General features: G+C 37.6%; 1 protein-coding gene across 4 annotated transcripts in view; it reads left to right on the top strand.

The window, feature by feature from the left end:
* Window positions 1-14,940, top strand: part of RPS6KC1 (ribosomal protein S6 kinase C1) — a 212,635-nt gene that overhangs the window by 167,678 nt on the left and 30,017 nt on the right. For all 4 annotated transcript variants that reach the window (XM_013970381.2, XM_018060738.1, XM_013970383.2 and 1 more), the window contains 2 exons: window positions 7,555-9,132; window positions 9,404-9,493. In XM_013970381.2, the coding sequence (XP_013825835.2) occupies window positions 7,555-9,132; window positions 9,404-9,493 (1,668 nt within the window). The remainder of the gene's footprint in view (window positions 1-7,554; window positions 9,133-9,403; window positions 9,494-14,940) is intronic.

The following is a 14,940-nucleotide window of genomic DNA, read 5'->3' as shown; positions in this document are numbered from 1 at the left end:
GTCATTGAAAACCAGGATCTTAGAGCCAGACCACATTAGACTGAAGGTTGGTTCATAATTTACTAGTGGTGACCTTGCACAAATTATTTAGCCTTTTTATGCCTCTGTTTCCTTATGTGTAAAATAGCCATAATAAGAATTATATAATAGTTACATAGTTGACTCTAATAATTACATACGGTTGATGTAAGGATTAAGTAGTTGATATATGTAAAATACTTAAAATAGTGCCTAGAACATGTTTGCAGTATTCTTGTTCTATTTATTTTTTAATAGACACAGGGTATTTATTTGGTTGTGCTGATTTACTGTAATTGATTTAAGTGGTCCTCTGTCAATTGTTGTTTAAATTGTTTCCAGTACTTGTCCCTATACATCTTTGTACATTTTTGTTTTGAGAGTTATTTAAATAGTAGTTTATTCTAATTATTGATTATTTATTAGAATAAATTATTTAAATAACCAGTAATTTATTAGAATTGAATGAAATAACATAAGTGTATAAATATTTATTTAAAATTGAATTAATTAATAATAAATTATTGCTTATTTATGGAACAAATTTCATGAAGTAGACTTTCTGGGTCAAAAGATAATTTTTGATCATTTGTTCAGAAATATTTTATCATATGTTTTAAAACAATTCCAATTCTGATCAGGTAAATTGAACAGATTTTCTTTGCACTCTTGTAGAAAACCAATAGATGAAAATCTTGAGAGACAATTTTTATTAAACTTTATGGATTACTATTTTTGTAGCGTAAAATAGCTAATATCTACAATTTTATATGCTTCAACAGGGCTTAAAAAAGTATAATTTATATTTTTAGAATATTAAAAATTAAGTATTTTAGGTATTTTCTATTTATATTTGTCATTTAGCAATAATGAGATTTTCTAGGTTAATGTCATTAATGTTACAATAATAATGTTAATGTTTGTGTAAGCTTGTGTGTTAGGCCTGATCTTAACTCTGTAGAAAGTAAAACCCATTCAGCTTCTGTGGATCAGGAACTTCATGGAATAATATGTTTTTTGTAAGTTATGTGGTTTTCATGATTTTGTAATTAAAAAAAAAATATGTCATAGGACCAAATTTTTGTTTCTGTAGCTCTGTATTATATTCTGTAGATCTAACTGGGGCCACATTGAATGGAGATGAGCTGAAACAGTTTTTTTCTCTCTGGAACGTGCAGTTTTTATATTTTGTGTTAGGGTACTCATTTAGGCTAGTAACAAATTTCGTAAAGAAAATGCCAACAATCACATTAAAATTTTATCTAACCATAGTTGATTAATCGAATCAGTAAACATGCTAATGTTCAGTGCAGGTAAGATGCCGTGAAGATGGCTCCGGTACACGTCGTAGCGGGAGGGGATTCTGGCATAGCCTTTAAAGCAGTTTAATGACACATATCAGGAGCATTAAATATATTCATACTTCCTGACCTACCACTTTCATTTCTGATATTCTGTCCTGATGAAATAGTCAGAGGTGTTAAGTATTTATAAGTTAAACTATGAATATACAGTATTTAAATTCTAATAGTAAAAGACTGGAAGCAAATGTTCAACAGTAGAGGAACATTTAAACACCTATCTGTTTATCTCATGGATATGCTCTGTAGGCATTCAAGTTTGTATTCTCATGAAATTAGAAAATTAGAGGTTAGTTATGAAAAGTCTGAAAAAAAATATACTAATGGTTAATAGTGTTTGTGGTTGAATTATATATGCTGAATTTTTTGCTGTTCTCCTTGTCCTTTTCTGTATTTAAATTTTTTTCATAGTAAAACTATGACATGTATCTGTTTTAGAATAAGAAGAAAGTATGACCAAAAAAAATGACATTTTTAGTGTCATAAGCTTTTCCTTGAAAGATTTTTAAAAATTTGTAAAAATATCATTGTTTTAAAACTGTAATAAATATTTAATTCCTATTATTTTACTTTCTACACAGAATCCTCTCTTTGTAGTTATGAAGACCTTGCACTCTGGTAAAGGAGCTGATGAAAGCATAAAAGTAATATTAGTAGGAAATAGGATGTTGTAAATGTAATAAGAGGGATGAAGTGATACAGAGGATTCTGAGAAAATAGGAATTGTATCCAGTGAAGTGAAGTGAAGTTGCTCAGTCGTGTCCGACTCTTTGCGACCCCGTGGACTGTAGCTTACCAGGCTCCTCTGTCCATGGGATTCTCCAGGCAAGAATACTGGAGTGGGTTGCCATTTCCTTCTCCAGGAGATCTTCCCGACCCAAGGACTGAACCCAGGTCTCCTGCATTGCTGGCAGATGCTTTAACCTCTGAGCCACCAGGGAAGCCCCCTGTATCCAGTGAGGACATGTACAAAATTGATGAAAGAAAACAAATTCTGAAAGACCTTCAAGAATGGATAGGATTTTGACAAGCAGATATTGGGGAAACTAACAGGGAAGAAAATTCTAAGTGGTATAAATATCAGTTCAATTCAGTTCAGTTGCTCAGTCATTTCTGACTCTTTGCAACCCCGTGAATCACAGCACGCCAGCCCTCCCTGTCCATTAACCAACTCCCGGAGTTTACTCAAACTCATGTCTATTGAGTCAGTGATGCCATCCAACCATCTCATCCTTTGTCGTCCCTCTCTCTTTCTGCCTTCAATCTTTCCAGGTTATCAGGGTCTTTTCAAATGAGTCAGTTCTTTGCATCAGGTAGCCAAAGTATTGGAGTTTCAGCTTCAGCATCAGTCCTTCCAGTGAATATTCAGGACTGATTTCCGTTACGATGGACTGGTTGGATCTCCTTGCAGTCGAAGGGACTCTCGAGAGTCTTCTCCAACACCACAGTTCAACAGCATCAATTCTTTGGCACTCAGCTTTCATTTGAGCAAAAACACAGCATGGGTTATATGTGGAGAAATTCTGTTCAGGTAAAATGCCATAGTAATTTGAGGGAGAAAACCGAGTCATGGATTGATACTGCATTAGTAGGGGTTTAAATGCCCATATGGTGTTGGTACATCATTCAGTGAGGCTTCCCAGGTGGCGCAGTGGTAAAGAATCCACCTGCTAATGCAGGAGATGCAGGAGATGTGGGTTTGATCCCTGGGTCAAGAAGATCCCCTGGAGGAAGAAATGGCAACCCATTCCAGTATTCTTGCCTGGGGAATCCCATGGACAAAGGAGCCTGGCAGGCTACGGTCCATGGAGTCACAAAAAGACACGACTGAAATGACTGAGGATGTACATCATTCAGTAGGTGGGCAGCAGGGGGATTGGGGTTTTTGGAGAGGTGACATGATAAGATCTGTGCTAAAGTGAAAAGCTTACTTGGGTAGCAGTTAGTATGGCAGGGTGCCACAAGAAGGACTGACAGTAGGGGTCTAGTTGTAGCTGTAACATTATTCCAGGAAACACAGAGTGATCGGAGGAATTGAAAGAAGAGGAGGACTGTGGGAAGCATGTGTAGATCTTATAGGACATTGAAACTTGTCAGATGTAGGAAGAACAGGGACAGAAAACAGTCCAAGATGGTCCAAAGTTTTTGTGCCTCAGTAGCTCTGAAGTCAGAAAGAGGAAGTGATCTGGGGAGCAAAAATAAAGAATTTAAGCACACTCAGTTTTAGATTTGAGCAGCTCATCCAGGGTGTGTGTGTGTGTGTGTGTGTGTGTGCGTGTGTGTGTGTGTGTGCATGTGTGTGTTAGTCATTCAGCTGTGTCCAACTCTTTGCGACCTCATGGACTGTGTAGCCCACCAGGCTCCTCTGTCCATGGAATTCTTCAGGCAAGAATACTAGAGTGGGTTGCCATTTCCTTCTCCAGGAGATCTTCCTGACCCAGGGATCAACCCTGGGTCTTCTGCATTGCAGGTGGATTTTTTTTTTTACACTGTCTGAGCTACTAGGGAAGCCCAATTAGCCTAAAAATAAATGCAGCTTTTCTTAAGAACTTTATTAGGTTCCTTGCTGATTACTGGAACGTTACAGCTATGGATCGTGTCCACTTCGTGATGGTGTATCTCATGACGAATGAGTAACCATCTGAGTTAACAAGCATTGAGTGATGCCTGTCATTTCCTGTACACCATATCGGCAGTAGATATATAAAGATGAAAAAGACTTGGTCCTGTCCTTACGGTAGTTATCATCTAAGAGGACTGAAAACAGTAGATGACATGGTTTTTTGGATTTCACGCAAGAATCCCAGCTTCAGGGTAGGCATTGCTTATTTATTTATTTGGTTGCACTGTGTCTCCATCGCTGCCCCGGAGCTTTCCCTAGTTTTGGCGAGTGGGGTGCGCACACATTCATTCATTGTGATGCGCAGCCTTCTCATTGCAGTGGCTTCTCTTGTTGCAGAGCACGGGCTCTGGGCCCTCAGGCTTCAGTAATTGCAGCACGGGGCTCAGTAGTTGCGACTCGTGGGCTTAGTTGCTCTGTGGCATGTGGGATCTCCCCAGACCAGGAATGAAAGCCATGTCCCTTGCGTTGGCAGGTGGACTCTTCACCACTGGACCACCAGGAGAGTCCCACGGTAGGCGTTATTATCAGTGTCCCAGGGAAGGTATCTGTGATCAGAGGAATGCCATCGTTGTTGTCAAAGAAATAAAAAAGATGGAATCGATGCATGGCTTATTTTGTGTGTGAATGAGTGAATTTCAAAGCCATATATGAATCGTTAAAGTAGTTTGAATATGGGGAAATGAGACTCTTGCATATAATCTAGTGATGACAGAAGATTAGCTAAGAAAAAGCCACAGGGAAAAGTTAAAAACCACAATGTTCTGAATTTAAAAAGTGGGATAAGTCTGTAAACTAAATCACTGGTAGAAGATGTCTGAATATCCTAGGAATAATATTATGACAACTACCCTTCATAGCATTTACTCTGTGCTGGGCACCATGTTGGATATTTATGTCCTTTAAATGAAGTGAAATGCCAAGGAGAAAGAGTTTTTGGATGCTTCCATTGACTTTTTACACATATAATTGACTGTCAATGATTATTTTCCCTGAGATTTAGTTACCTTTGTTACATGATGTTTAATAACGACATTTAAAAATGTACTGAAAAAATTGCCATCTTCTTATTAGTACAGGGTTTCATTTTTAGTGCATTATTTCCTATTTTTGGAAGCAGTAGTTACATCTTGACAAAGTTCAGTTCAGTTCAGTCGCTCAGTCGTATCCGACTTTTTGCGACCCCATGAATCGCAGCACGCCAGGCCTCCCTGTCCATCACCAACTCCCAGAGTTCACTCAGACTCACGTCCATTGAGTTGGTGATGCCATCCAGCCATCTCATCCTCGGTCGTCCCCTTCTCCTCCTGCCCCCAATCCCTCCCAGCATCAGAGTCTTTTCCAATGAGTCACCTCTTCGCATGAGGTGGCCAAAGTACTGGAGCTTCAGCTTTAGCATCATTCCTTCCAAGGAAATCCCAGGGTTGATCTCCTTCCGAATGGACTGGTTGGATCTCCTTGCAGTCCAAGAGACTCTCAAGAGACTTCTCCAACACCACAGTTCAAAAGCATCAATTCTTTGGTGCTCAGCCTTCTTCACAGTCCAACTCTCACATCCATACATGACCACAGGAAAAACCATAGCCTTGACTAGACGGACCTTAGTCAGCAAAGTAATGTCTCTGCTTTTGAATATGCTATCTAGGTTGGTAATAACTTTTCTTCCAAGGAGCAAGCGTCTTTTAATTTCATGGCTGCAGTCACCATCTGCAGTGATTTTGGAGCCCCCCAAAATAAAGTCTGACACTGTTTCCACTGTTTCCCCCTCTATTTCCCATGAAATGATGGGACCGGATGCCATGATCTTCATTTTCTGAATGTTGAGCTTGAAGCCAACCTTTTCACTCTCCTCTTTCACTTTCATCAGGAGGCTCTTTAGTTCCTCTTCACTTTCTGCCATAAGGGTGGTGTCATCTGCATATCTGAGGTTATTGATATTTCTCCCAGCAATCTTGATTCCAGCTTGTGTTTCTTCCAGTCCAGCATTTCTTATGATGTACTCTGTATATAAGTTAAATAAGCAGGGTGACAATATACAGCCTTGAAGCACTCCTTTTCCTATTTGGAACCAGTCTGTTGTTCCATGTCCAGTTCTAACTATTGCTTCCTAACCTGCATACAGATTTCTCAAGAGGCAGGTCAGGTGGTCTGGCATTCCCATCTCTTGGAGAATTTTCCACAGGTTATTGTGATCCACACAGTGAAAGGCTTTGGCATAGTCAATAAAGCAGAAGTAGATGTTTTTCTGGAACTCTCTTGCTTTTTCCATGATCCAGTGGATGTTGGCAATTTGATCTCTGGTTCCTCTGCCTTTTCTAAAACCAGCTTGAACATCAGGAAGTTCACTGTTCATGTATTGCTGAAGCCTGGCTTGGAGAATTTTGAGCATTACTTTACTAGCGTGTGAGATGAGTGCAATTGTGCGGTAGTTTGAGCATTCTTTGGCATTGCCTTTCTTAGGGATTGGAATGAAAACTGACCTTTTGCAGTCCTGTGGCCACTGCTGAGTTTTCCAAATTTGTTGGCATATTGAGTGCAGCACTTTCACAGCATCATCTTTCAGGATTTGAAAGAGCTCAACTGGAATTCCATCACCTCCACTAGCTTTGCTCGTAGTGATGCTTTCTAAGGCCCACTTGACTTCACATTCCAGGATGTCTGGCTCTAAATGAGTGATCACACCATCGTGATTATCCGGGTTATGAAGATCTTTTTTGTACAGTTCTTCTGTGTATTCTTACCACCTCTTCTTAATATCTTCTGCTTCTCTTAGGTCCAGACCATTTCTGTCCTTTATTGAGCCCATCTTTGCATGAAATGTTCCCTTGGTATCTCTAATTTTCTTGAAGAAATCTCTAGTCTTTCCCAGTCTGTTCTTTTCCTCTATTTCTTTGCATTGATCGCTGAAGAAGGCTTTCTTATCTCTTCTTGCTATTCTTTGGAACTCTGCATTCAGATGCTTATATCTTTCCTTTTCTCCTTTGCTTTTCGCTTCTCTTCTTTTCACAGCTATTTGTATGTTCCCATAATTACTGTTTTTAAGATTTATAGATCAGACTTTTTCTTTCTTTTTGTAATACTGTTTTCTTGTCAGGAGAGCTTCAGTGGCCATGCTTGAAAAAATTATTAACAAAGCAGAACATAGATATTTCTAGAGTTAATTATTTGTAAGTAGAATTATAGCTGTGAAATTTCATATTTAGTTTTTGTTATAACCAGCTCTTCAAAGGAAGAAATAGGTTGATATTTATAAAATAATTGATACTAGGCGATATGCTTGAAACTGTACTCACCAGTAATAAAATATTTAGTTTCTTTTTTCATTGTAGAAATTCTATTTAAACTCTTTGTTGTCATGAATCCCAAATCCATGCGTGACGGTTCTTTAAGAAGGCATTTTAATTAAAATGCTTCTTACAGCATACTTGATGTTAATGGGTATCATTGACTTGCTTTTGATTATTAGAATACTTCTTTGTTTTTCTAATGGCTTCAATATATAACCATTAATTTGGGGTTCTTAATTTTTTTTTTTTTGGTTGTGTTTGTTCACAGGTGGCAAACTCTGGTCATATATCAGTAAGTTTCTCAACAGAAGTCCTGAAGAAAGCTTTGACATCAAAGAAGTGAAAAAGTCTCCAGTTGCTAAAGTTCATCTGCAACAGCCGGCTTGTAGTCCCCAGGACAGCACCAGCTTTGAATCCAGAGGAAGTGATGGTGGAGCCTCGCTCCAAGTCCTGCCTTTGAAGACTAGTCTTACTCCAAGCTCTCAGGATGATAGCAACCAAGATGATGGTGGGCAAGACAGCTCTCCAAAATGGCCAGACTCTGGCTCAAGTTCCGAAGAAGAGTGTACTACTAGTTATTTAACATTATGCAATGAGTACGGGCAAGAGAAAATTGAACCAGGGTCTTTGAGTGAGGAACCTTTCATGAAGACTGAAAGGAATGATGTTGATACCAAAGCTATAGAAAACTTCCCAGGACAGCTTGCTACTGACAGCGACAGCCCCAGCAGACAGCTGAAGTTCTTCCCTGGAGATGATGGCCTTGAAGCAGCTAGTTCTCCAAGAACATCAGATTCCCTCAGTAGATCTAAAAACATCCCCATGGAATTCTTTAGGATAGATAGTAAGGACAGCACTAGTGAACTCCTAGGACTTGATTTTGGAGAAAAATTGTATAGTCTAAAGTCAGAACCTTTGAAACCGTTCTTCACTCTGTCAGACGGAGAAAGCACTCCCGGGAGTGTTAGTACTAGTGAAAGCAAGGTAGAGTGTATAGCTCAGGACACTATTAGCAGGGGCTCAGATGACTCAGTCCCCGTTATTTCTTTTAAAGATGCTGCTTTTGATGATGTCAGTGGTGCTGATGAAGGAAGGCCTGATCTTCTTGTAAATCTACCTGGTGAACTGGAGCCAATGAAAGATGGCGTGGCAATGGGACCTACCAAGTTCACACAGACTAATATAGGCATATTAGAAAGTAAACTGTTGGAAACCCCTGATGTTTTATGCCTCAGGCTTAGTACTGAACAGTGCCAAGCCCAGGAAGAAAAAGGCACAGAGGAACTGAGTGATCCCTGTGGGCCTGAAGCCCACAGTATAACAGAGAAACACTACATACAGGGGGATCTTGGGATGTTATTTTTACCAGCTGTTGATCATAGTAATACGGGAGACATGTCTTTGTTACACAGTTCAGAGTCTAAGTTCCCAGGACTTCGCGTGGTTGAGTCACCAGGAACTGCAAACAGCACAGAAGAAAGCTTAGCCCACATTTCTGACCCACTCTCAGGTGCTAATGAATATAACGTAAATACAGACACTTTAAAAACTGAAGAAGTCTTGCTGTTTACAGATCAAACTGATGATTTGGCTAAAGAGGAACCCGCTATATTTCAGAGAGACTTGGAGCCTAAGCAAGCGAGTGGGCTAGCACAAGGAGACAAGGAAATACATCAGATTTTTGAGGACCTTGATAAAAAATTAGCACTAAACTCCAGGTTTTACATCCCAGAGGGCTACATTCAAAGATGGGCAGCTGAAATGGTGGTAGCCCTTGATGCTTTACATAGAGAGGGGATTGTGTGCCGCGATTTGAACCCAAACAACATCTTATTGAATGATAGAGGTCAGGAACTTTTGCAAATGCATTTCTTTTTATTCGCTGTTGCTTCCAATTAACTGAGTAGGCGTTTTATCTTGTAATTAGTATCTTCATTTCCTGTCTAGAGCTTCATTATCAGTGCAGCAAATTCACCCCCAGTAATAGCTTCTAGTACTTAATGATGCCATTATTCTTAATGATACTGTTTTTAGCTACAAAAGGAGTAATTACAGTTCACTTCTGCAGAAAATGGAAGAGAAAAATGTTTTGATTTCTCCTGTCGTTTTGTTTTTAGGACACATTCAGCTAACGTATTTTAGCAGGTGGAGTGAGGTTGAAGATTCCTGTGACAGCGATGCCATAGAGAGAATGTACTGTGCCCCAGGTTAGAGCCATCTCCTAAATGTCTCACTTGCAAAAGTAGTTCAGCAGCTCTCATTTCTTTATCAAAGTTATATTTTCACTAGCCATTGATAAAATATTGGATCTGGTTATCTCTTTAACCCTGTAAAAAAGATTATTTGGGGGATAAAATCATTATATGGTCCATAGCATATGTGTATATGTATATTTATTAGTGTATGCTGTTAAATGGGTTTATACTTCTCTTAGAACTGGCAATGAATTTGTAGAAATGTCTTAACTTCTTAGTGTTTAAAAAGACCTTTAAGTATCCTGAATCTCTTTGAAAAGAAAATTATTTGTTTGATTGTATTGGGTCTTAGTTGCTGCGGGCAGGCTTAGTTTTTCCCATGGCCAATGGAATCTTAGTTCCCCTACCAGGGATTGAACCTCTGTCCCCTGTGTTGCAAGCCAGATTATTAACCACTGGACCACCAGGGAAGTCCTCCTGAACCTCTTCAAATGGATCATTTTTATGATGTGAGAGGTAGATGACTAAAACAATAAAATTCCTAAGGCTATAAATGGATAAAATTTGAAATAATAAAAAAAAAATACAATGTTGTGACTTCAGTAATGAGCCATCCTGACATTTTAGAACAGATTTTAAATAATTCTTTCCATATTTGAGAAATTTTAGGAAGCGTATTCTTCTTGTTTTGAAATAACCAAATATCTGACCCAAATGTTGGGTCAGATATTTACTGTATTATCTTTGTATTATCTACTGTATTATCTTTGTGATATTTACTGTATTATCTTTGTTTTCTAAAATTAGAGATTTATTAGAGACTCTCTGTGGTTGTTAGGTCCTTTGCTGATAATTACAGGTCTCTTAAGCATATGAATTGGGTTTGAGTTACTTTCTCTGTCATCAGTGCAGATGGGGCTGTGTTTGAATCCAAAGTTTGTTCACCTTTTGCCTAGTATGGGCTTGCCTCATAGCACAGTTGGTAAAGAATCCGCCTGAAGTGCAGGAGACCCAGGTTCGATTCCTGGGTTGGGAAGATCTGCTGGAGAGGGGATAGGCTACCCTCTCCAGTATTCTTGGGTTTCTTTTGTGGCTCAGCTGGTAAAGAATCCGCCTGCAGTGAGGGAGACCTGGGTTCGATTCCTAGGTTGGGAAGATCCCCTGGAGAAGGCAAAGGCTCCCCACTCCAGTTTTCTGGCCTGGAGAATTCCAAGGACTGTATAGTCCATGGGGTTGCAAAGAGTCAAACACAACTGAGCGACTTTCACTTTCAGCCCCTTTAGATGGCCAAAGTTGCTTTACTCGTCACCACTCTGGATTGTATTGACATGATCAGCTTAGTTGTTGATTAATACAGTATTTAACGCTTACTAGCAAACCAGCGTTTTGTTTATGCTAACATTGTTTCCCTGCATAATGGGAAATGATTATAATTAGGATTGAAAGAGCTATATGGTTTTTAGTTATAATTTTCATTGTTAAGAATTATTTCTTTATTGGGGAATAGAAAAGTTTTTCAATATGCCAAGCAGATATCCTCAAACTATTTCCTGAAAACAATGATTTAGATTTTCTTCTTACTGTTATACTCTTTTCTTTCCTCTTTCGTCCCCCAAATTAGGATTGTTTGATTTTGTTTCTTCCCAGGGGCAATAGAGCATAGAACATGCCTACATTTTTTTGTTTCTCACAAATAGATAATATTATGCTGGCTGTTGATCTTATTAGTATGATTTAGTTAATGGGATAACAAAAAAAATTTCATAGTGAAATCACTTTATTATGGTTATCTGGTTTATTTTTTGACAGACTTTCCCCCTTTCTAATTTGATGATAAATAATATTTTAGGTACCAGTGTATATAAATATGTATGTTAATATAATGAATTTCAAGGTTTTATTGTTGTTCAGTAGCTAAGCAGTGTCTGACTCTTTGTGACCCCATGGACTGCAGTATGTCAGGCCTCTCTGTCCTTCACTATCTCCTAGAGTTTGCTCAGATTCAAGGGTTTAGGGTCAACATTAAATCTGGGAGGTTTTTTTTTTTTTTAATGTAAAACCTGTTAAATCCTTAAGTATAAGTGTAGTATAAACCTCGCATCAAAACCAGATGTTTGTGAAGTAGTTTAATGTTTATAACTGACTCTTTATTTCCTATTTTTCTTCTCACTTTCTTGTTGAAAACTATCCGTAGGGTTGTACTTTGGCTTTCTAGCAGATTATTTTTCTTCAAACTACAGACATGTTTAACATCCATAGTATGTTGACCCCCTGAGAATTCTAATACATGTGGAACAAAACCCTGTGACGTTCATCAGCAGGTACATACTTTTGGCTCTGTGCTCAGTTGAATACAGTTTTGTGTACTGAATTTAACACAGATCAGTTTCCAAGTTGTAATTTTTAAGCCTTTTCCCAGAAAGCACAGTTCCCAAAGTTTACCAGCAGGTGGCAGTCTACCATTAATGGATTTTTGCTGTCATGGTCTAGGTTGTCCTCTAACATTTGAAAAAAGCTGTCATCTGAAGAAGGGCTTTGTTTTAATTATTTGTATAAAAGAATTGCACTTTAAAGCTGTATGAGTTACAAAAGTGTTTTGTATTATGGCATATATTGAACAATGTGAGAAGTCTCTTCATTCCTTGGACCTATTAATTTACCAATAGGATAAAACTCAGATCAGTAATGGCCTTAATTGAAAAGTAACGCTGGTGTTCTAGTTTAGATGATTTGAAACCTAGACTCCTGCCCATTGCTTATAATGAAGGGGAGTTGCATTTGTAAGGAGCAAAAATTTGTGATTTACTGTTTCTTTCAAAACTGAATAGCAGTGCTGCTGATAAAAATACAAGTAGACTTTGCTCCTCTTCTCAGAGGGGTGGAAGCAGTGATAAGAAGCTGATGTTTCAGTGGTTAAAATCACAAATCAGTGACTACACGGGGACATAGAGTACCAAGTTATCTTTTGATCTGCCCCTTGTAGTGCTAAGGGTTGAAGTACGTCTCCCATGTCCCCGCTTCCCTCCTGTTTCCCAGCTCTGACCTTAGAATTATTGCCCAAGTAACTCTGAAGCATGTTAAGCAGCTGATGTTTGGTTAGAAAGTAAAGTTGTCGGAAGATTGTGATGAGAACGACTCACTTCTGTGTAAACAGCGTGCAGCCTCTCCCTCGCCACTCCTCTCTCCTGGGAATCCTTATCACACATTTGTCCTAAAAACATTGCCCACCTGCCCTGTACTCTGTAATATCAGCAGTGTATCTTTTTATCTTGTGGATGATGTGCCTTTATATTTTGAGAAAATTTTCCAGTAACAGATTCGACAGAAACTTGAGCAAATGCCAAACTAGCAGGGGGGCCATTATTCTGCTCTATAAATAAGTTTAAAAAAGAAAACACACACAGAGAAACCTGTGAATCAACATGTTTTGGTCTAATTGAGGGGAAAAGCAAGATAGATAAATTTTGAAATGCAAATGATCACCTTCTGTTATTTAAGTATAGTTTCTGCCAACTTTGAGATCTTAGATTTTAAAAAGTCATAGTTATTTCAACGATGTATATACTACCAAGGATGTCCGGTGTGCACAAGTTTCTACAGTGAAACAAAACCTTAAAAAAAAAGTTGTCACATTTTTATATTAAAGAAAATAAATCCAACAACAAAAAGACAAAAACCATGGAGCTTTCTCTGTCTACATCTGTGAAAAAGCCAGCAAATAAATGGCTGCAGCTGCAGGCCCATCAAGAGGGTCTTGAGAATACGAATTCACTGATCAAACCCAGCCCTGTTTTCAAAGTAGAAGCCATTCCTTTTATATTCACTTTGTATCCTTAGATTATCTAGGATGATTCACTAGAAAGGTTTTATTTTAAATAAACATCATTCGTGGCAAATGGGTTCCTTTCATACCATAGAGACACAGAACAGAGTTCAGGAAAAGAAAGAGTGAAGAAATAGTCTCCAAAGTGGGAATAGATTTTATAGCATGACAATATAAATATAACACTATCTAGTTCCCATCTGAGAAGAGTTTTAGATATTTATTAAGAGATGTCTAGACAGATTCTTCTATTTTTTTAAACTTATTTATTTTAAATTGAAGGATGATTGCTTTATAATATTGTGTTGGTTTCTGCTATACATCAGTCTCCTGTTTTTTGTTAGGAGAGATTTTAGAATAATCTGGAGTATTATAGAAAAAATGGAGTTAATTGGTTATTCTTCTCCAGAGGGCTTCCTTATAGTTACTCTGATTTTATTTGTTTGTATATACACACCTACAAACACAGATTTATGTAAAAGATTTTATGTGCTTTATCATTGGAGCTATTAGCTTATCATAATATAGAATAAAATTTTTGTTACAGTATTTTAAATATAGAGGAAAAATAAAATGTCAAATATTTTTTTCTTTTACTAGTATTTTTTTCTTAGTGGTCTCGTCTTTTATCATAAAAAAGCAGCTAGAAAATAGTCCTTAGAATATTAAGCACATAAAAACACAAAAGACTAGATTTGAAAGTTTAATATGCAATTAAGACAAGTGAGTAAAATTTGTTTATATGTTAGTTTTTATGGTAACATAATCACTTAAGTTTCCCATTCTAGTGTTAACAAGTTGATATGGTATCCTGTCAGTGTGTCCTTCACCTTTATTTTCCAGCCTATTATGAGCCTTTATAAATGCTTGAGATTTACATTGATATTTTTCATTGAATACTTTTCACACTTGAGAATTTATAGGTGAATGTGTGTGTAAATTGAAGAAGTCTGAAGTGCTTTTTACCGCAGCCCAATCTCCACGCTCCCAGATGTCAAATGACAGCTTTGCTTCCTCTCTTAGGCGATTTCACACTTGGAAACAGCTCACAGCTGACGGTGAAAAGTGAAACAGAAAAACCATGCTGAAAACTATCTGCAAAATTCACTTTTAAAGCATGACATTTATTTACTACCACTCTTTGCTCTTCTTGCCTGATTTTGTCAAATAATCCATGAATATGTTTTTGGGGCATAGTCTCTCCTGCCTTTCTCCACAAGCATGCTTTACACACGATTAGTTGCCTTTTAAGCATGGTGTTCTGTGTGACAGTTATGTATTTGATAATTAGATCTAAGACTCAGAACATGGATGGTTTAAAAATACCATGAGGGTGTCATAGGTTTAAGATTTAGAATATTATGATGGAATTGAGAATTATCAAAACTCAATATTCTGAAATCAGCCATTAACTCATTGCATGACATTAGACAAATTATTTAAAACTTTTTAGGCCTTAATATTTCAGTAGTAAAATAGATTTTTGAACTTTTTTCTTAACATTTTATTTTGAAAAAATTTCAAACATACAGAAAAATTGGAAGAATTGTACACCCATATTTATCTGTCACCTAGATTCTGCAGTTAACATCCTATAATATTAACATTTGCTTTATCATATATCTACCTGAAGTAG

The sequence above is a fragment of the Capra hircus genome, chromosome 16 (genome assembly GCF_001704415.2).
Source record: "Capra hircus breed San Clemente chromosome 16, ASM170441v1, whole genome shotgun sequence".
Lineage (NCBI taxonomy): Eukaryota > Metazoa > Chordata > Mammalia > Artiodactyla > Bovidae > Capra > Capra hircus.
Note: the sequence above shows the minus strand (reverse complement) of the source record. Positions and strands in the feature narration are given on the sequence as shown.